The sequence below is a fragment of the Bacillus rossius genome, chromosome 1 (genome assembly GCF_032445375.1).
Source record: "Bacillus rossius redtenbacheri isolate Brsri chromosome 1, Brsri_v3, whole genome shotgun sequence".
NCBI classification, from domain to species: domain Eukaryota; kingdom Metazoa; phylum Arthropoda; class Insecta; order Phasmatodea; family Bacillidae; genus Bacillus; species Bacillus rossius.
This window is the reverse complement of record NC_086330.1, coordinates 132,793,995-132,816,032: the sequence shown is the minus strand read 5'-3', so window position 1 is coordinate 132,816,032 and position 22,038 is coordinate 132,793,995. Positions and strand designations below refer to the sequence as shown.

Here is a 22,038-nt window from a genome sequence, read left to right as displayed (position 1 = left end):
CTACATGGAAATTAAAGTCTTTTTCAATATCCTGAAGTCTGAAATATGTTTACTCATGTCATCAAATGTAGATCTGTACTGAAGAAGCCGATATTGCCAATATTTAGTTGAATCGGCATTTCTGCCGACTTCCGATACGCTTGTTAATTTTCGGCCGATATTACTGAAAAACGAGAGAGACTGCCATAACCTAAAAATCCACGATTACCCTTTTCACTTTTCGTAGTAGTACTGCATTTTTTCAGATCGCATTATTTCTTCCCAACATGTGCCAAACGTACATATAAAAATTTAACATCCTATTTTTCAACAATGTTCTTTATTTTTAATATGTCATAAATAAATACATTACCGTCACGGTAAATATACATCTCGGTTGTTACGGTAACAGTAGTGCAAATGTGGTAGCTATCGTGCTTCTGTAGTAATTATGGTATCGACAAAGAATCTTTAGTTCTTTTTATGGTAATTATCTTAGGATAACAATTGGGGTTGTACTGTAGTTATGGTACATCATCCAATTTCTTCGTAAGTTGTTGTTCATTTGTCTTTTCATATTTACGTGCTCCATTACTTGGCTGCAGATTTAAGTTGATTTTTACTACTGTATACTATCGTTACTGTTTTTATGACTGTTTCTTTTTAAGAAATGGTTATTTCTGCAAAATCTTTATGGTTAAACGATCATCTATTACAATTTGTAGTGACGGAACCACATATTTTGTACGATCAATGTGGACAAAACGATAATTCGAACATCGGTACAAGCAGACTTTTTAACCTTAGTTGTATGGCAATTTTGCCGGGACCGTAGAAAGTATACGATAAACACGGACAATCGATACATGCGAGTTCGATAGATAGAGGTTTGATTGTAGACCATTTACCGTACAAATTATTTGCCGTTAACAGAATTATAGTGAAGCTGCGTGCACGTGATTAAAGTGTGCGATTCTTGTTCTAAAATTTCATTCGGTTTATCCGATAATAAAACAATAGTACACTACGTGAACGGACGTGAGGTTACTTCGTAATACATAATAACGAATATTTCGTATTAACCGTATTGATTGACATTAAATATGCTATCCCAGTCTGAAGGGGAATTAAAAGTGTTCGAATAAACGCGAACTTTGAAATAACCTGTATTTTATTAACGAGGTTTCACTGTATACCTTTTTAATGTCATCTTTTTTAATATTAAGTAAGTTAGTTAGTATTTGGTGTGTATTAAGTGTTTAATCAATTTTCATGACACTTGAGATATGAAATTGGTATTACTGTTATCCATTTTGATAGTCAAAATAACCTCCCTTTCAGAGAAAAATAACACCGATTTTCTAGAAAAATAACCTCGAATTCTGTGAACAAATAAACACGAAAAGTGCATACCCCTACTAATTAATCTGTGAAATAATCTTGCCACTATCAATTATGTACCAACCAGATGATAAAGTGAGTTAATGCTAAATCAGGTTGGATTATCAACTCCCCATTGATGTACAGAACTTATAAGTGTAAGTTTGTAAGCTCCATTAATTATATGTCTTATGAGAATGACAATCACAAAACAAACATAAAAAAGAAATTATGCAAAGATCTTTTAACTAGGTAATATTAAACTAGTTTGCCACCTGGAGAAATATGAGCATGTATCCATCGCTTGACTCTCTTTAGGGACTCTTTTGTCACTTCTGCCGAGCAAGCCTTGACAATCGCACCGTTGAACGAGTCGGGTAACAATGCCTCCAGAGCAATCTGGCTCCTGGAAGCGCAGAATGGTTCGGCAATCTCCAGGCACTTATGCTGAAAGTTCTTCACCATGAATTTAGATACTGTCTGGCCAACTTGTTTCATTATGTGCTGCAAAGAAAAGAAGAAGAAAAAAGGAAGATTAGAACTGATGGCCAAATAATAGCTGTACATGAAATCTCTTTTCAGGAGTACCAAGCACATGCATTCATTTGAATATTTACTTTAAGGGGATTGGGTATATCATGTCAACTTAGTTTTTTTGAGTATTATTACACATATTACAATACAGTTAGCAATTTATAATTTATGGCTTTATATGGCAAAGACCTAACTCTGGGCACTTAATGTCAACATTCATGGACTGGCAAAATAATGTATCATTATGACAGTTGTATTTGCCCCCGTAAATATCTACCAGTGATTCCACACTACAAAGTGTTACAGTAAAACCCACTTAAGAAATTTTCCTTCATAATAAATTTTAATAAATTGAGCACTTGACCTAAGTACATACAATTTGACCCCTTTAATAATTTTTCTAAGTACCTTGAGAAACTTCTTAACAGGTTTTTATTGTAATAAATAATAGACTTTAACAAGAGTGTAAAAATCTTAGAATCGTATTATTCTTGCCCTATCAATTATCATGCCCAAAACTTTGGGAAAAAAAATGGCACTAAATTTTTAATCATATTGTAAAAATTTATAATCCACATTAAGAATGTGATTACAGGATAACATGCAAGTTAAGGATTATTAAATCTGGCAAACTCTTACCTCTAGGTTAAACGGGCAGATACATACCCTCAACTTTGGCAGCAGGCTGGGTCTGTATGCCGGGAACATGCTGTCCACCTCGGCGGCAGAGAGCACGTCCAGGAACAGCTCATGAGCCTGCTGCCGCATGCCCGTGGCGTGGACGGTCTCCATGTGCTTGACGCAGCTCGAAGACACCCTCTCTGCGACCAGCTCCACCGTCTTCAGGGTGGACGCCGGCTGGCGGCTGAAGAAACTGTTGCGCAGCTTCACGTTCACCTGCCGACAGAGAACACGGCACTGCCGCATTGCACGTCCGTGCGGTGGAACCCTATCACCTGCTGATAGGCACCTTCATCTGGAACATGTCCAACATGTTGGGCTTGGTGCATGGGGTAACACAGCTATTCTGCCAGGGGTAATATGCTGGTAATTTTTTTATATGTAGATAATAGATAGTAAAATGACAGATTAGCGCCACATGGCTTGCACTCTCTCGTGCTGCATGTACACTAATAAAAAGCATGGCAATGTGTGTATAGGTAGGTAGCATCTCACTATGGAACATGAATTAAGATGTGCATTAAGTGAAACTAAACCTAATATAAAAAAAGTTTTAAGTGCAAAACAATTCCAACCTTCACATTAATTGTCATTAATTAATAAAGGAACTACTCTGAAATTGTAAACATACAAATTTTTGTACAATTTTATGATTAATAAAAGCTATTTGTTTGCATGTGTCATTTTCTTCAATAACATTTTAAAGGGGAGTAAATCAGTTTCCTGATATGTCATACGGGTAACAAGACTGAAAAGGTTAGAAACAGGGGGCTTAGTGGTAAGGGTCTCAAATTTGATTCCCAACAGTGTCAGGGACCTTTACACTTGTGTAAATTTTGTTTCTGGGTTAAGACTGGGCAAAGACAGTTCGAACACTTTTGGGCAACCAAAATTAAGGAATTCTTAAGGACCCCTTTACTTCATCGCATTCACCATTAAGGGATAGAAAACCATTTGTAATTATAAAATACCTCCAGAAAAATACTGTTTAATTGTTAATGCACAAAAAATTAACTTTGTTTGTTAGTTCAATTCTTACAAATAAGCCCCTATTGCCCATAATAATCACTTGAACACATGTCTAATCCAAGCATAGTGTCTATCTGAAATTTATAGCCCTAACATGTTTTATAAATAAAATCTAATCATGCAGCCCGATAGTAGATAATTTTAGGTACTGTGTATGCGCAAAGCATATTTTCCTGCCAAGTCAGAAACAAAAGAACATTAAAGTAACAGCGGTTATCCATTACTTGCACACTATCAGTCTTTATTAAGAAGTTTATAAGTATTCTTAGTAAAATTTAAACATTTCTAGGGGCCATTATTCAATTAGAAAAAAATAAACTTCTTTTAAATGTTACTAAGGAGGCGTAGGAACCCTGAAAAAACATCTCGCCTAATCTGCTCCCAGTTCTATTGGTGAGAAACTGAACCAACAGAAAGTTCTAAAAGAGAAATACAGTAGAACCCCTGTCATACACTTTTCAACGGAGGGCACAAAAATGGTGTATGATGCGGGAAAGTGTATGAAAAGGGAATGGCAATAATAAAAAAAAATTTCAATCTAGCATACCAGCCCAATGACAGATTAAACTTAAATACATAATGTGTAAATAATTGCATCATATTAATGAAAGATATGAATTTATCATTATATATACATATAATAAAACTACCAGAAATGTAAAATACAGTCCATAATCAAGTAAAGCAGTCCTTTCTTGGAGAGGGGAAAAGTCACCAAGCCTAAATTAGAAATAAAAAAATTAGGCTATTGTAAAAAGAAAAACAGACATTTTTGCGGGTTTGTTTCATTTTACAAACAACTTTATGCAACAGAACAATTTTCAATAAAATTTTAACTTGAGAAACGTAAAATATAAAACAATCCGATCGTAAGAAAACAATAACAAACGGCTATATTCAGTTCAAAGATTAATGAATGCACAAAATATGAGATCCGTGCCTTGGTAAATCGCTTGCACCATTTTCATAATCATTCGCGCCACTAGTCTCGCCTGGTGCTGGCCATAGATGCTAATAGCGAAGTGCACAGTCTTCCCGATACTATCCATATCTATGGTGCGATAAAGTTATTTTCTTACGTTTGCAAAGGTAAACAATGAACGTTTTTCAAAATAAAAGCATTAAAACGTAATTTATCAGGAGGAATATAACAAAAAAATTTGTGAATTTTAGGACTTTTCCGCTTCGTAAAAACGTATGAAACGGGAAATTAAAGATTTTATAAGTGTATGTTCCGGGAAAGTAAACCATTGTAAATATAGAACTTTCAGCGGGACCAAAATTAATCGGCGTATGACACGGGAAAATGTATGAAACGGGAACGTATCATCGAGGTTCTACTGTATATATAGCACAAGCATCTAGCTTTACCTCTAGGGTGTCTAGGGTGAAAGAGACGAATGTAAGTATAATCAACAGCATCAGCAGGGTCACAATGACTGCGATAGTTATCTCGACCATTGCACTGACGTGAATGTTATGGTGCATCAAGATAACCCATTAACTGCTATTATCAAGTTAATAAAAAAAATGGACAAACCTAAACTAAACGGAACAAAATAATATAAATAACTAAAAGTTGATATTTATGAAATAAAAATGAAGATCCAAGTTGGTATAATCTCTCTCAGCATTAAACCATGCAGTTTGTGTCTCCAGTGAAACTGCAATGAGACAGGGTGTGAACTTACCTCGTGACCTCTGCTGCCTGGGTCGGAGGGCTGCTCCAAGCGGCAGGCAGCCACGGGGGGCGGGGCCCGCCTCCCCAGCCCGGCACCGCGGAGGGGGGAGGCGGGGTCCCGGCTCGCGGCCGTCAGCACGGCGTGGAACCGCCACAGCACGGGGCAGCACAGGAACACGGCCTGCTTGTCGACGACATCCAGGGAGTCCACCGCCCCATCTGCCTGCACTTTAAAGGCGCCCGCGGTCATGGACAGATTCTCGTCTCCTGCACATGGCTCCAGGAATAGCTTACAATTAGCCAAAACAACTGTCAAAAATATCAGCATATGTAAAAAATAACACTGTTTACAGACAAAACTGGGCTTGGACAGCATTAAATGTTTTTTTTATCTTCAGTGAAATTTATGTTGCGGATGTGTTGCAACTTTAGGATCCCACCTACCTGGGCACACATATGGTGTGCAGAGCTTCAAGAAAAACTGCGTGAGAAATCTGAGCGGGGTCTGTTTAGCAAAAGTAATTAAAATACACTCAAGGCAGATGAGTAGTTCCGTTTCCGTATTTTATTTTTAAACTGTATTTTTAGATGGTTGATAATGGCTAAAAAGTGTGTTTTTAGAATAATTTTTGAGCATTAAACATTCAGTGCTGATTCTTGAAAGTACTCAAGAGACTTGCATTAAACCTTTATCTTCATTTCTCCACCACATAATGTTACGGTTACCGTACAAATTCATAGTTGCCCTTAGCAAGACAAGAAGACTGTGCGTCAGTCCACAACCTCACGCTTAGAGATGATACTGCTCCAGATGTACCAGCAGATATTGAACTTATCATCCTGCCTAAACAACAATATATACCCCTGACTAGGCAGGCCCCTTAATTGGTGGTAAGGGAGTTGTTTATGGAAAAAGGTCATGAACAATAAAGTAATGGTGCATGAATAATGTTTGCCTTTGAAGTGTTAAATTTTGTATTGTTTCTAACATTTAAGCGTAACTGAAAATTGACTACAGGAAATAATTCACAATTAGGTAAATACTTATTATTGTAATTTTAGTTAACATTTTATTTGTAAAACATGATAATTGCTTGTGTAAGCCTTGCTGTTTGGGACAGTGCACATTATTTTATCATGCAAGGATCTAAAATATGTGGATTAGAAGTAATTTTTAAGATTCTATTTGATACCAATTTCACACAACACCGCATGTCGAAAAATAATACTACTACAGACATACTTTTGTAAAAATTATTACTTGTAAAACAGTATAATTGGCAATAGAACGTAACTAAATGCACTTGTCATAATATATATGTATCAAACACTTACTGCAGAGAAATGCAGACTTTCAAAGTGCTGCGAGATTTTATAATCCAGACATTGCATCGACCATGCTCTTAGCCCTGCCATCCATCTACTGCATAGCCGAGCCAAAACTAGTGTGGTACTGATGTAATCGTTTTAGTATCATTATTGACCGATAGTCCCAAATATCTGAATTTCCAATATAATTGTTTCCAATTGATACTTAAAAAGATACAGGAAGAAAGTACAATAATTTCATCGATTTGGTGTCTACCATATTTTCCACTTACCTGTTTATAGTTCCATAAGCATATTTTACTCCAATTTCTTTCTGTAATTAAAGCTATACTTGAATGTGTGTTTCTTAATTAGTCAAAGGCAAAATTTGTTTGGTGATATGCACAAATTTTATGCTGTAAAATACTACTTTTGTTTCAACCAAAAATCTTTATAATAAAATACAGTGAAACCTCGTTAATAAAATACCGGTTATTTCAAAGTTCGCGTTTATTCAAACACTTTTAATTCCCCTTCAGACTGGGATAGCATATTTAATGTCAATCAATACGGTTAATACGAAATATTATTATTATTATTACTTATTAACCTGCAATTGGGCTTTCACCCGGTGGCAAGAACTCCCACTCACTCCCCTCTCCCCCCCCCCTCCATCAGCTTTCTCCTCAGCTCCCTCCCATCTCTGACCTCCACCATTTCCTCCCCCAGCCCATTCCACTCCCTCCCCGTCCTCACCAGGAAGGTGTTCCGCCCTCTCTCTGTCCGCCTCCACACTCTCTGGAGCTTACATCTGTGGTCTCTTCGTCCTCTGTACTCCCCTCTATGTACTTTGCTTCCCAATTGCCCCCATCCCCCTTCCCCCTTCAGCACCTTGAACATCCTGACCAACCTTTCCACTCTTCTTCTCCTCTGTAACGTTTCCCACCCCAACTCCTTAATCATTTCCGTTGGGCTATGCAGTTTCCCATCCTGCCCCTCCCTCCTTCTCCACATTCCCATCACCCACCTAGCCGCTCTGCGCTGCACCCCTTCCAGCTCCTTCACCTCAGTCACCAGGTAGGGGTCCCAGACCGCCGCCGCATACTCCAACATTGGCCTGACCAATGTGGAGTATGCCTTCTCCTTTGTCCTCCTCCCAGCTCCCTGCAGGGTCCTACCAAGCAACCCCAGCGCCTGCCTTCCCCTCCTGACCACCCCCTCTATGTGCTCCGCCCATCCTAGGTCATTTTTCAGTGTCACCCCCAGGTACTTATATCCTGCTGCCTCTCTTATCTCCTGCCCCTTCCAGTAATATACATTTCGTGTGACTTTCCTCCTCTTTGTAAATCTGACAACTTTTGTCTTACCAACATTCAAGGACATTCCATTTTTCTCCGTCCATTGCTCCAACCTTATCAAGTCCTCTGCTAAACATCCCCCTTCCCCCACAACCTCATACACTACACAGTCATCTGCAAATAGCCTCCATCTGGCTTTCATGCCCTCCCCCAGATCGTTTATCATAATTGTGAACAACAGAGGCCCCAGCACACTCCCCTGTGGCACCCCCGACGTCACTTCCCCCTCCTCGGAGCTTTCCTCACCCACTCTCACTCTTTGTCTTCTATTCCTCAGGAAATCACCCACCCAGTTTACCACCCTTCCATCCCTCACCAGCAACTCAACCTTTTCCATTAACCTCCTATGGGGGACCTTATCAAACGCCTTTTCAAAATCTATAAAGATTGCATCTATCTGCTTCCCCCCGTCCACCTCTTCCACCAGGTCTTCCAACAGCCCAGCCATCTGGGTCTCGCATGAAAACCCCATCCTGAATCCATGCTGCCTGTTATCCACCCACCCCAGATCTTCCATTTCCCCCTTTACGTACCTTCCTACCAACCTCTCCATCACTTTTCCTACACAGGACGTCAAACTGACCGGCCTGTAACTTCCTGGCTCCGCCTTATCATTTCCCCCCTTGTAGATGGGAACTACCACTGCCTCCTTCCATTCCATTGGTAGTTTCCCCTCCTCCAGAGACTGCTTGAAAACCTCCAACAGGTACTTCCCAATCTCCCTATCACCCAACTTCAAATGACTATTCCCTATACCATCTGGCCCAGCTGCCTTTCTCCCTTTCAACCTCCTGATCACCTTAATTACATCTGTCAGTCGCCGCTCAAAGGCCTTCCTGCCCATTAAACTGTCGTCCTCTTTACCCTCCCATGCCTCCCCCTTTGTAAATACTGCCAGATATTGCTCCTGCAGTAAGTCTGCCTTTTCCCTGTCCTCTGTATATTCCTGCCCCCCTCCTCCTCTGAGAACCCCTATTCCCTCCTCACCCTTCACTCTTCTTATGTATCTGTAGAGCTCCGTCCCATTTACCGTCCCCCCTTCCCCCATCAGCTGTTCCATGTAAGCATCCCTTGCTTCCCGCGATTTCCTCCCTAGTTCCTTCCCAAGCGCCTTCATTTCCGCCTCTATCTCCTCTCCCCCAAGCTTCCTTGCCCTCGCATGCAGCCTCCTACATTTCCTTTTCAACACTTTCAACTCCCTTCCATAGTAGGGAGGGTCACCTCCTTGGCCTACCCTCCTCTGAGGTACAAAACGTGTAGCCATCTGCAGCAGAATATTTCTTAAGGCAGCCCATCTACCTTCGAGGTCCTCTAAATCTACCCATCTACTGTATTCCCCCTTCAGGAATGCCTCTGCCCCCACTCTATCAGCCTTACCCCAACAGTTTACCACGTTTCCCCTCCTTACCCTTTTCTCCCTCCAGCCCACGTCTAACTCCACTACTGGGATCCTGTGGTCACTGATGCCCTCCATTACCACACTTCCCCTGACCGCCTCCATTGGTCTCACAAGTACCACATCCAACAGGTTCCCGTCATCCTGCTCTCCTCTCCTGGCACCTTATTCGTTATTATGTATTACGAAGTAACCTCACGTCCGCTCACGTAGTGTACTATTGTTTTATTATCGGATAAACCGAATGAAATTTTAGAACAAGAATCGCACACTTTAATCACGTGCACGCAACTTCACTATAATTCTGTTAACGGCAAATAATTTGTACGGTAAATGGTCTTCAGTCAAACCTCTATCTATCGAACTCGCATGTATCGATTGTCCGTGTTTATCGAATACTTTCTACGGTCCCGGCAAAATTTCCATACAACTAAGGTTAAAAAAGTCCGCTTGTACCGATGTTCGAATTATCGTTTTGTCCGCATTGATCGTACAAAATATGTGGTCCCGTCACTATAAATTATAATAGATGATCGTTTAACCATAAAGATTTTGCAGAAATAACCATTTCTTAGAAAGAAACTGTCATAAAAACAGTAACGATAGTATACAGTAGTGATGGGTCGTTCGTTAACGATTCGTTCAAAAAGAACGAATCTTTGAGAGAACGAAATCTTGCGATTCGTTCGCGATGTAAAGAACCGGCTCTTTGAGAGCCGGCTCTTTGAGAGCCGGTACCTTCAAAGATTCGGAGGAACGAAAACGCGGAGAGAACGAGAGAACGAGAGAACGAGATGAGAGAACCAGCCACGCGCCCGGTCCGATTCGTTCGTGAAATGATTCATGACGTCAGGAGTCTGAAGAATTAGTAATCACAGCGTGTGCATGTTCACAAGAGCAAACGATAACTGATCAAATAAAATAGGGTAACATGAAAAGTATCTATACCTGAAAATGTCAACTGTTAAGTAGTGGTTTAAAATTGCTTTTTCACATTCACATACACAAATTTGGAAATAAAAAACTAAAAAAAAAAAAACCAGTATGAATTAAAAAATAACAGGGAAAGTAACTACAAATGTTCACATTTACCATTTTTGGGTTAATTAATGTACTTCATTTGTTTCTCTTCATACTGAATCGCAGTAGTAGTATTAAATTTTTGTCTTTTTTCTCTAAATGTGTTGGTCTACATGTAAACACTTTACTGTCACTAGAGTGTAAATAGCCTATATATTAATATTTGTAACTTAAAAAGTAATAAAATATAAATAATCTTGTTTCATATACGCAACTGTGATTCACTGGTTACGGAAAGCAATGTTCAAATTCAAATACAAAAACACGTACGTAATACTCTAAAGGATGAACGAGTTACGACACCTGTTAAAAGAGCCAGATCCTATACACAGAAAAGAACGAATTGACCGAGATGAACGAATCGTTCTGAACGAATCATTTCACGGCACTGATCCAAAAGAACCGATTCGGTCAAAAGATCCGTTCTGCCCATCACTAGTATACAGTAGTAAAAATCAACTTAAATCTGCAGCCAAGTAATGGAGCACGTAAATATGAAGAAAAGACAAATGAACAACAACTTACGAAGTAATTGGATGATGTACCATAACTACAGTACAAACCCAATTGTTATCCTAAGATAATTACCATAAAAAGAACTAAAGATTCTTTGTCGATAACATAATTACTACAGAAGCACGATAGCTACCACATTTGCACTACAGTTACCGTAACAACCGAGATGTATATTTACCGTGACGGTAATGTATTTATTTATGACATATTAAAAATAAAGAACATTATTGAAAAATAGGATGTTAAATTTTTATATGTACGTTTGGCACATGTTGGGAAGAAATAATGCGATCTGAAAAAATGCAGTACTACTACGAAAAGCGAAAAGGGTAATCGTGGATTTTTAGGTTATGGCAGTCTCTCGTTTTTCAGTAATATCGGCCGAAAATTAACAAGCGTATCGGAAGTCGGCAGAAATGCCGATTCAACTAAATATTGGCAAAATCGGCTTCTTCAGTACAGCTCTACATTTGATGACATGAGTAAACATATTTCAGACTTCAGGATATTGAAAAAGACTTTAATTTCCATGTTTTTTTTTTTGCAAGTGTAAATTGAATTAAGTAAAATACTTCCATTTTTATTTATTTTTCAACTGATGTAACTGATATATTTCTGACATTAATTTTGAGATTGAAATATTTTTTAAAAATTCTTAGAGTGAAGTCCACTTCAGCATTAATTGTCTTGGAAAATGTTCTGGCTGCTAGTGATGTAGACACTGATGTCTTGTCTTCCTTCGACAAACTTTGCAGTGCAGTAAAGGACATTTATGTAACTAAAAAAGTGCAGAAAAAAATCAATGAATTTTTCAAGCCTCTTTAATTCTCTATTTGACTAATTTTCGAGTAAAAAATCAATACTTGATTTTGTCGATTATTATTAATGTGAGCATATGCACCTGTTAATACAAACCTCGTTAATACAAACTGCAAAATTTTAGGTCCCTTCAGGTTTGTATTAAATAGGTTTCACTGTAATTCTATTAGAGTACTGAATTATTACTTAAAAATATTGAATTTCTCAAGACTTGCACTATGATTTTTTACAAAAAGTATTAAATTGGTTTTGTATAGTTTAGGATTTGTTAAAGAAATGTATCAGTAATTGAATCAGTAACGGATTTTATCCAAAATGTTCATCACTAGCTGAAATAACCAGCCAGCCAGCCAGCCAGCCAGCCACCTGCAGTTCACACAACTAACTATACTTAGGCTATAAACTACACACATAAGCTACGCAGTAAAAAAAAAAATTGTGTCTCAACACTTAACTGCTTATTTTCTGATAGAACTGTGAAGAGAATAAAATGTGTCATGAGGGACACAGCTAGAGCAACTCTTGAGTTTATAAAATCTCGTAGCACTTTGCATTTTTAAGTTTCAATGCCGAAAGGGTTTGATATATCATTATCAGAACATTTACATAAATATGTCCTACATTAAATCAATAGGGTGTAATTTACCAATAATAATTTTTACCAAACACATATCATCATCAACTGCTTCCAGCCTGTGGCCAGGTCAGCAAACCAAACACGTGTCTGTTGTAAACATCAGTCCTTTTTGTCACAAAAAAAAACAATGTTGGCAACATGTGCAGAAGACAAGAATTTGTCTACATCATTAGTCTATGCTACTGCCCATTCAGGCTTATGTAAATCTTTTTTTATCACTGTAGAAAAACATATATGCACGTACATAAACTGGGAATGAAATAACATGCTCACAATTTGGTAAATATACCAAGTTATGGTACTTGATGTCTCATCAGATGTTTTGAGAGTGATTTCCATAGCTACTGAAATTGGTTTGATTATGTTTATGTACTTTGGAATAAAAAGACTAAGCAAAATGTTTATACTTATAAATTATAATGTAGTATCAGTTTTGTGGCCTACATGTCACTATGTTCATGACAAAGCTATTTAGGAACGTAGCAAAAGAATACTGCAAGTAGATTTCAAAGTTGATTACCAAAAAAATTAATTTAAGCTTTAATTAGTTAACAATGCATCTGTTATATTTTGGTTTGGTTCAGATTCTTTAAAATCGGTTCTCAGTCTGTGTTAACCTCCACACAATTTCCAGTAACACCAAAGATACAGTACATCCTAATAAATGGTGTGTTTATCTTATATCTTTAAACGAGCAATTCGTGTGTGTGCGTGTGTGCATGTGTGTGCATGTGTGTGCATGTGTGTGCGTGTGTGCACGTGTGTGCACGTGTGTGCGCGTGTGTGCGTGTGTGCGTGTGTGCATGTGCATGTATAAAATCTGAATCTTGGAAACGGCTCCAACGATTTTCATTAAATTTAGTATGCAGGGGGTTTCGGGGGCGATAAATCGATCTAGCTAGGATTCATTTTTAGAAAATGTTGTTTTATCCGTGTTTTCAATAATCAACTTTATCGATAATAAACTTAATCATAAATTACTCTTCCTAACATCTATTGGCAAGTAATAATAATTCCATTTATTTTCATTGGGAGCAAATAACTGCTTTAACGACACAACAACACTAAAGCTACTCCAGTAGATGGCGTTGTTAAGCAACACTAAGCCAATGAGTGTTTGGTTTGAGGTTAGACCAAGAAAATAAATTGTTTACTTATATTATTTGTCTTTTTAACTCATGTGTTTACTTAATAATGCCTAAACGATCTTTGAAAAAAAAACACTTATTATTATGTCGGTAAGATTGAAAAATATTATTCATATTTCATCAGTACATAATTCGTATTTAAATATAATTTAAAAAAAAAAAAAAAAAAAAAAACAGAACAAAGCTCGGTCATCCAGGTACTTTGTTTAATATAACCAATCAGCACCCCATTTTAGTAAAATTCTACCAAGAACAAGTCTCCCAGCCTTTACTAGCACAGTTGCTTCACATCTTACTAGATGGCTGAAACAATATTGTACCAACATCTTAATACACAGCAATGTTTAGAAATACATATTAACAACTTATTTTTTCACTGGGTCAATCTTTAATTTAAGAACACCAACCAAAAAATTGCTTCAGAAAAATATAAATATTTGTTTACAACAGATTAAGAAAATTATAAAAAATTAATAATAAAAACTAATACAACAGTAACAACACACCAAAGCAATTGCAAGTTATGTACGAGGTGTGATCAAAAAATATGGTAAATGAATTTCTATAGCAGCAATTGCTGACGCAACTTCTATTTGAAATAATAAGCTATAGCCTTATCTCTATCTGTTGAGATAGTCAGTGTCACGTTTGAACCAATTTTGACTTGTCAGTAGGCTTCCAAGCTGGAAGAGTGAGGAGTGTTTACAGTGTCTGTAGTGCATCATGGACTTTGAACATCATATTAACATTAAGTTTTGTTTTAAGTTGCAAAAAAGTGTCAAAGAAGATCATGAAAAGTTAAAATCAGTGTATGGTGATAATGTGGTGACTCTGAAGACTGTTTACAAGTGTTATGAGTGTTTTATGAAAGGTGGTAATGAGTCGGATGAAGACAAGCAACAGTTGAGACGTCCTTCAACCTCTAAAACAGACAAAAAAAAATGGCAAAAATGGTTCTTTCAAACATGCTTTAAGTATTCAACAGCTAACCAAAGAACTTAAAATCTCACATGAGTCCGAGCAAGCATTTTAACCGATGATTTGCAAATGAGACAAGTGAGAGCGAAATTTGTTCCCAAACTTTTGCCTGACGAACAGAAGGAAAATTGAATGGCAGTTTGCATGGATTTGAATGATCGTCTTGATGGAGAACCAGACTTGTAACTGAAGATGAAAGTCAGGTTATGGCTATGATCCTGAGATGAAAGTTCAGAGTTCCTAATAGAAAATTGGTGGCTCTCCTAGCCCCTAAGAAGGCACGTCAGTCAAAGTTGAACATCAAGGTCATGAACATTTATTTTTTCTATATTGAGGGTATAGTGTGATCAAAGTTTGTTCAAGAGGAACAACTGTAAACACTGAATATTACAAGGGAGTACTGCAACGTTTGCGAAACGATGTACGGAGAAAGAGCCCACAAAAATGGGCCAATGGCTTACTCCATCAAAACAACGCACCGTGCCACACCTCACTTCTGATTTGTGAGATTTTGGCCGAACAAAAGGTTCCCGTCTGTCCATATCCACCTTATTCTCCAGATTTAGCACCATGCGACTTCTGGCTCTTCCCAAAAATAAAAACTGTGCTAAAAGGAAAACTTTTTTTACACCAATTATTCTCCTGGACTCTGGACCGATGTGGAAGCTTGAACAAGGACCCTGAGGGCTGCGAGGGCACCACTGAACCTGCTCATTGCTGCTGTGCCACCACCCGGTTCTTTGTCTACACCTGGGCAGGGCTTCCCTCTTTGGCCAACCAGGCTAGAAGGGCTTCCCATCTCCTTACTCCCCCTCTATTGTAGTAGGGCATAAAGCCCGGCAATAAGGAAGAGGGGGTTAGACATGTAGTTCTCGGCCCAGCCAACCGGGCTCGCGGTGGTGTGGTATGCTGTAGTGGTCATTCCTGACCAACCGACCCATCCTCAGGTGAAACTGTTTTCCCAGCAAACCAATTTTGTGGCTTGTTTCCAAGCATTCAGGTCGTGGCAGCTATGGGCAGTGGATCCGCTGTTGGCTGTCTTCCTGGCAGAACATTTTTGCGGATACTCCAGGCAATGATAAACCACCCCACTGCTGTGTCAGCCTGGAACAAGGCAGGGCGCAAGGGATGAACTATTCCAAGATCCCAGGGCACCCAGACGTTACTTATTTTCTCACAAATATAATGAATGGGATAAAGTCGTGTTAGTATATACTTTGAGTGTATGCATACCTGCTAGCTTGGGCCAACTGTCAATTTACAGGTACCAGGTGCTAAAGGTAGGTAAAAACAGTACTTAATTTCTTAAAGTCTCAGTGCTGATTTTTACATACGTTTTAGAGAATATTTTTAAAAATTAATAATCAATACTTCCAGACACTTTCCGTCAGCTGTAACTTTTAAAGCTTCCAAAAAAATAATATAACTTTACTTATAATCTCAGTCTTGATTTTTAATTATGATACTCAGGGAACTATTTCAATAGTTTTTGTAAGCAGCCAGACCAATCAGAGGGGCCAAACATATCCTCAGACAAACATAAAGGGTCGCTATGGATATGAGCGCAAGGTCATTATTCGTCTGCTTGAGCGCTAGAGAGAGATCTATGAGCATTGATCTTTCTCCTATACTTACAGTCTATTCTGGCCTACTCTATATGTGTGAGCATCTTGGTGTTTAGTATATAGTATTCTAGCGAGTATATTCAGTGCAGCTGTGATTTCAGTTGTAATGTGTTTGAGTAAAATAAATATACTTGCAGTGTTCTAAAAAATATCATGGCAGAATCATTGAACTGTGTTTTTTGTAGGAATTCTGATGTGAATTTAGTATTATTTACGGAAGAGACTATGAAAAAGTGTCAAACAATATTAAAACATTGAAAGGAACATAACCTAAAATTCAAATATATTGCTTTGCCGGCTGATTTATTTGAAAGTGGTTATCATAGACAATGTTACAAGTCATTTACATTTCAAAAGCTACAACTACAGAAGAAAAATCTTCTCCAAAAGAAAAATTGGAAAATATTACGGAAAATTCATCAGCAGCATGTTCATCGACACCTGAGTTAAATCCACAATGAACTGAGCGACAATCATCTATTCCACAACTTTCAAGTCCAGCAACATTTCTATACCTGACCCTATTACAATACCTGAGCCAACTATTATACCTGAGTTAGCCGAACCAGTTCCGCCAAATTTACCTGAAAATAATGTACACTTGGAAAATATTGATTCACCTTCTGAAACTAATACTTTGGTTGAAAGTAATGTAAGTACTGATCAAAGCAACATTACCTGTATATTTTTTTGTTTTTTGCTTATTACAAGATGCAAATAAACTACTATTTTATTAAATTGATTGCTGTTTAAACCATAAATTTCCTGAATATATCCAATCAAAAACATTATTCATAAGTCAACAACGGTTTGTTCATTTTATCATTAGGAGTTCAAATGTATTCATATTTTTTTGTACTATGATTATCGTTATAATTAAACGTGAAAATATTACTTAATTATTACTGAAGACTTCCATTAGACTATTAATATAAGTTTTAAAAAGCTATTTTAAAAAATATCTAATTATCACGCTCGCGCTCATATGCATAGCGACCCTTTATGTGTGTCTGAGGGGATGTTTGGCCCCACTGATTGGTCTGGCTGCTTACAAAAAGTATTGAAATAGTTCCCTGAGTATCATATATAATAAATATAGTTTAAAAAACTAAAGAAACATGCTTTTAAAGATTATCAAACTAAAAAGTAAAAAATAATTTTAAAATTTAATTTATGACAATAGTATATAAGCAATACTAGTATAAATGAGAAAATAGCTTGAGGCGCTTTGTGCCATATTTTTTGTATATTAAGCGCCCCATGCTTTTTTCTCATTTATACTAGTATTGCTTATATACTATTGTCATAAATTTTTTAAATTTTAAAATTATTTTTTACTTTTTAGTTTGATAATCTTTAAAAGCATGTTTCTTTAGTTTTTTAAACTATATTTATTTTTAACTTTTTAGTTTGATATTCTTTAAAAGCATGTTTTTTTAGTTTTTTAAACTATATTAATGTATAATTATCATAGGGAAATGAGTTACCGACACTACCTATTACCATCTGAGATAACTATTTGGAGTTGCAACGTCACAAAGAAATGGTAAAGTCTCTCCGAATCATTTACAGTAGTTAGATGTATGGATATAATCTTAGAATTTACCGGGAAAAAAAAAGAAACTTTTTTTGTTATTCGGCGTGGCCGGGAGTAGAACCCACGATCGCTGAATCCGAAAACTGACGTCACAGAAGTCGCGCGCCTTAGACAGCTCGGCTAACGAACATAATGAAATTGGTGGGACATTTCACAGTGATGAGCCACTCACTCTTAGTCGACAGAGTTACAGACGGACAGACAAACATACAGGTGAAGCTAATATAAAGCATGTAAAAATCAAGACTGAGATTATAAGTAAAGTTACATTATTTTCTTGGGAGCTTTAAAGCGTCTGGTAAAAGTTACCGCCGACGGAAAGTGTTCGGCAGTATTTATTATTAATTTTTAACAATATTTTCTAAAACATACGTAAGAAATGTAAGTACTGTTTTTACCTACCTTTAGCACCTGGTACCTGTAAATTGGCCATCGGCCCAAGCTAGCAGGTACGCATACACTCAAAGTATATACTAACACTACTTTATCCCATACATTTTATTTGTAAGAAAATAAGTAACGTCTGAGGGCCCTGGGATCTTGCACTAAACACAGGTCACCAAGCCATATTACCTGCCTCCTCCATCGGGGTCATCTCACCTAGGTGGGTGAGAGACAGCTAACACATGGTGATAGCGGTAGTGCTCTACAGAACAGTGAAGACGTAAAGTTCATGATAAGTACCTAATACACCTGTCTCTCGCTAGCCTTTGAGATTTACCCTAAAGTGCCGAAAAATGGCCCTAACTAAGAACTGAGTAATTTCTGCGGCGGCAACGTCTCCAGGCAGCGTCCCGTGGCGGGAGGCGACGGTACTCTGATGGCTCCAGGCGTTAGTAAGCGGCTGGCGCATGGTAGCATGGACGCAGGCAGTGTGAGCAAAAGGGGTGCTGTAGGGCTCGCTGCCCCAAGTACACTCAGCGTTCGCTGCCCCAAGTGCAGCCTTTTAGACCATCCTGACATGAAGAGGGATGAAGAACTTTGACGGTGGTCGACGCGCCTTGGGTAGACTGAGCTCACTCCTCTTCTCAAGGCACAAGAACGTACGGTGGGCAGCTAGCTGTGTGGCGAGTTGCCGGCCTCCAGGTGCTGGCAAGGTCCTGTGTGCTCTTAGTGCATTACGGTGGGGGAACTAAAGTCAGTGCCCTTTGATAGTGGTGCATATATACAACAATTTATATGAGAACTTTTCCTGAAAATTTATTTTAATATCTGTCTTGCATTTGTTGTTGATAACAAAATTTCTCACCAGATTTTTAATAACCCTTATTTTTTAAGTAATAAAATATTGTGCAAATGATTTTAACTATAAACACTTACTTGGCTTTTAATAGCTATAAATAGTCTTTCATAAATATCTGTTGAGAAAATTTGAAACAAAACAAAATAGGAAAGAGTATTTATCAGTACAGATTTACAGGAAACGCCCTCAAATAATAGCAATGACAAAAAAAAAAACAACAATGTGTATGACTGTGAGCCTTAAAGATTACAATGAATCTAACTAGTTACCTAACAACAACAAGATGCTGAATTAACACTGTGATGGGGGTGAACTTACTGGGCTGAGGGATGCTCTTCAAGTGGCTGGACAGGCCGAACCGCCACGTGAAGTAGATGGAGCTAGGGAAGCCAGGCTCCTCAAAGAGGGAGCCCAGAGAAAAGGCCACAAGCATGAGGGAATGCGGCGGGAAGCACGGCCTGGCGAGTCGCGACCAGTTGTAGTAGATGTCGAAGAGCTTGTCGAACACCGTCAGGTAGTAGGGGAGGCGGTACGACACTTGGTCCAGCATCCGCAGGTACGCGACCACCCACGGCACTGTCACGACCAGCTTCTGCGCTCCCAGCGCGTCCGTCAGACACTTGAGGATGTCGATGGGCGGTGTGCTCTGGGGGCAAGGAATAGGGATGCAAACGATACATCGATGTTTTGAAAACACTGATGTATCGTTCATGAAACATCGATGTTAGCATCGATTTTTTGAAGAGCGATACATCGCCGATGCATCGACGAAAAAGTCCAAAAACATCGACATTGTTCATCATTAAAATTGCCATAGTTTTTTATAATATTTTGGCTATCATTTCATGAATATTTATGAATATATAAAAAAACATTACGATACGACATTTGGTTTTTAAGATACAATTTTTTTAACTGTTTATACGTACTATAAAAACCTACATTTTTAAGTAGGTAGGTATCATAAATGTTGTAAATACTGAACTATTTGGTTGATTTCAGTATAAATTTTTCCCAATACTTTAAGATGTGTAAAATCATTTGGAAAAAATGAATACCGTTAAAAAAATTTGTTTACATAAGAATTTTCTTTAATATTTTGAAAAATATAGGGAAAAAGCAGCGAAACTTTATGGACAATTTCATAGCTTGTTGTACATACAAGCTATTGATTGGTACTGATACTGTCTCGCTAGCTCTATCTAGAAAATTAATGTTACATTTTAAACCTGCACATACACTTCATGCTTTTTTTCTATTTTTTTTTTAATTAAAAATAAATTGTGTAAAAAAATAGTTATTTTTTAAATGATTTTGGACGTCTAAAATACTGGAAAAAAATTATAAGGATACCAACCAAAATGGTTTAGCATTTACCTACTTTTATTTATACTTAAAAATGTAAGTTTTATAAGTATGTATCGAAAATTAAAAAAAAAAGTTTCTTGAAAACTAAATGTCGTATCTCAATGGATTTTGGATAAATAGATCTCTCATGATCTGTACTATTTACAATATATTCATGAAATGATAACTAAAAACAAAAAAACAAGGGTAATTTTATTTTAAGTAAGCCTGTGTCTTAAGAGGCCGTGTCAGTAAATGTTTATTTCCAATATTCTGCTCTAGAAGTTCTCTCTTTTAACAGTGAGATTTAGTGGCTTTTTCAACCGAAGGAACTGTAGCCGCAGCGCGTGATAAAGCTACTATACCCTTATCACAGGATTAGTGGGAAGGTTGACAGCTCGAGTTTACTCGACGAAAAATGTATCTGGTTCCTCGACAATCTGAGAGGATGACAATCTGACCGGCGGCTCACTAGGAAATTGCAGATGCAGGGATTCAGAATCAAGAAACCTCACTTTAACAAATGTAGTATGAGTCGTATCTAAAACTAAAACTAAAAATTTTAATACTTTAAACGTATCGGAATACAATTAATCTTCAAACATGTGGTAATTATTCTTTATCTGGATGTAATAGTCCGTGAAAAATAATGTTAGTTGACATTAAAAAGTATACGAAATTCATCATGTAACGTTTTAAAAGGATAATAACATAAATGCATATGCTTAGATATTGCATATGCATCACACACAATCTAAATACAATCTCACTTAAGTCAGACTACCTAATTTTTTACAATGCACCATCATACAGTTTAACAGAGGTAGGTGAACCTCTTATCGACGTTGTTTCAAAGAATTTAAATTTACAAATATTACTATTTATCTTAATACGATATGTAGCCTACCTTTATGAATACGAACATACAAAAAAAATATTGAATTTATCACATTACACAAGACTAAAACACTAACAAAACTTAATTTTATACATTGCTGTAGCATATTAGAAGACGAAATAACTCACAAGACTAACATTAAGAGGGCTGCATTACAAATTTACTTTACAGAGAAGAAAATATCCTTTCAGGATATTTCATTACCTCATTGATTACATAATACTGCCGTTGATGTGATCGTAGATATAAAGTATTTAAAAAATATATTCCATTATGTTTATGTAAATATTTTGAAAACGTTATTGCTTAAAGATGCTCATTATTTAAATAATAACGAATCTTTTACTTTTATGTACTGAACAAACAAAATACTTATAAGTTAATAAGAATAAGCTTAGTTGAGTAACATCTTCAATTTGTATTGAATTCAATGTACATATCGAAAATCATGTACAATGAATGCAACAGATTGAATTCAATAAATATTTGATCTTGTGAAACGGCCATAATATTGATGTAGATTAGGGACCGGAAAAATTCGCGGTTTCGACGGCCTTCAGGATAGACTGCACATTCCCCTGTACACTCGGGCAAATAACGGCAGTTCATTTGCTGCTGACTTGTTAGTCGTCTCAGCTTGTTTGTCTGTGATTCGATCCTTCTTTGGTTGGTGTTTTATAATTGGTTGAGATTCGTCCAGATGAACAGTAAGCCAATAGCAAAATCATCTAAAAGGTATATGTATTTGACTTCTAGCCTATCGCCGAATGAATCCGCGAATTTTTCCGGTCTCTATTAATTATA

At 37.3% G+C, this 22,038-nt stretch overlaps 1 protein-coding gene across 7 annotated transcripts in view; it reads right to left on the bottom strand.

Moving 5' to 3' along the window:
• The window catches only part of LOC134546165 (codanin-1), a 65,855-nt gene that overhangs the window by 21,535 nt on the left and 22,282 nt on the right, over positions 1-22,038 (bottom strand). For all 7 annotated transcript variants that reach the window (XM_063388740.1, XM_063388743.1, XM_063388741.1 and 4 more), the window contains 4 exons: positions 19,308-19,635; positions 5,295-5,512; positions 2,560-2,790; positions 1,635-1,863 (listed from right to left, as the gene is read on the bottom strand). In XM_063388740.1, coding sequence (XP_063244810.1) covers positions 1,635-1,863; positions 2,560-2,790; positions 5,295-5,512; positions 19,308-19,635 — 1,006 coding nt within the window. The remainder of the gene's footprint in view (positions 1-1,634; positions 1,864-2,559; positions 2,791-5,294; positions 5,513-19,307; positions 19,636-22,038) is intronic.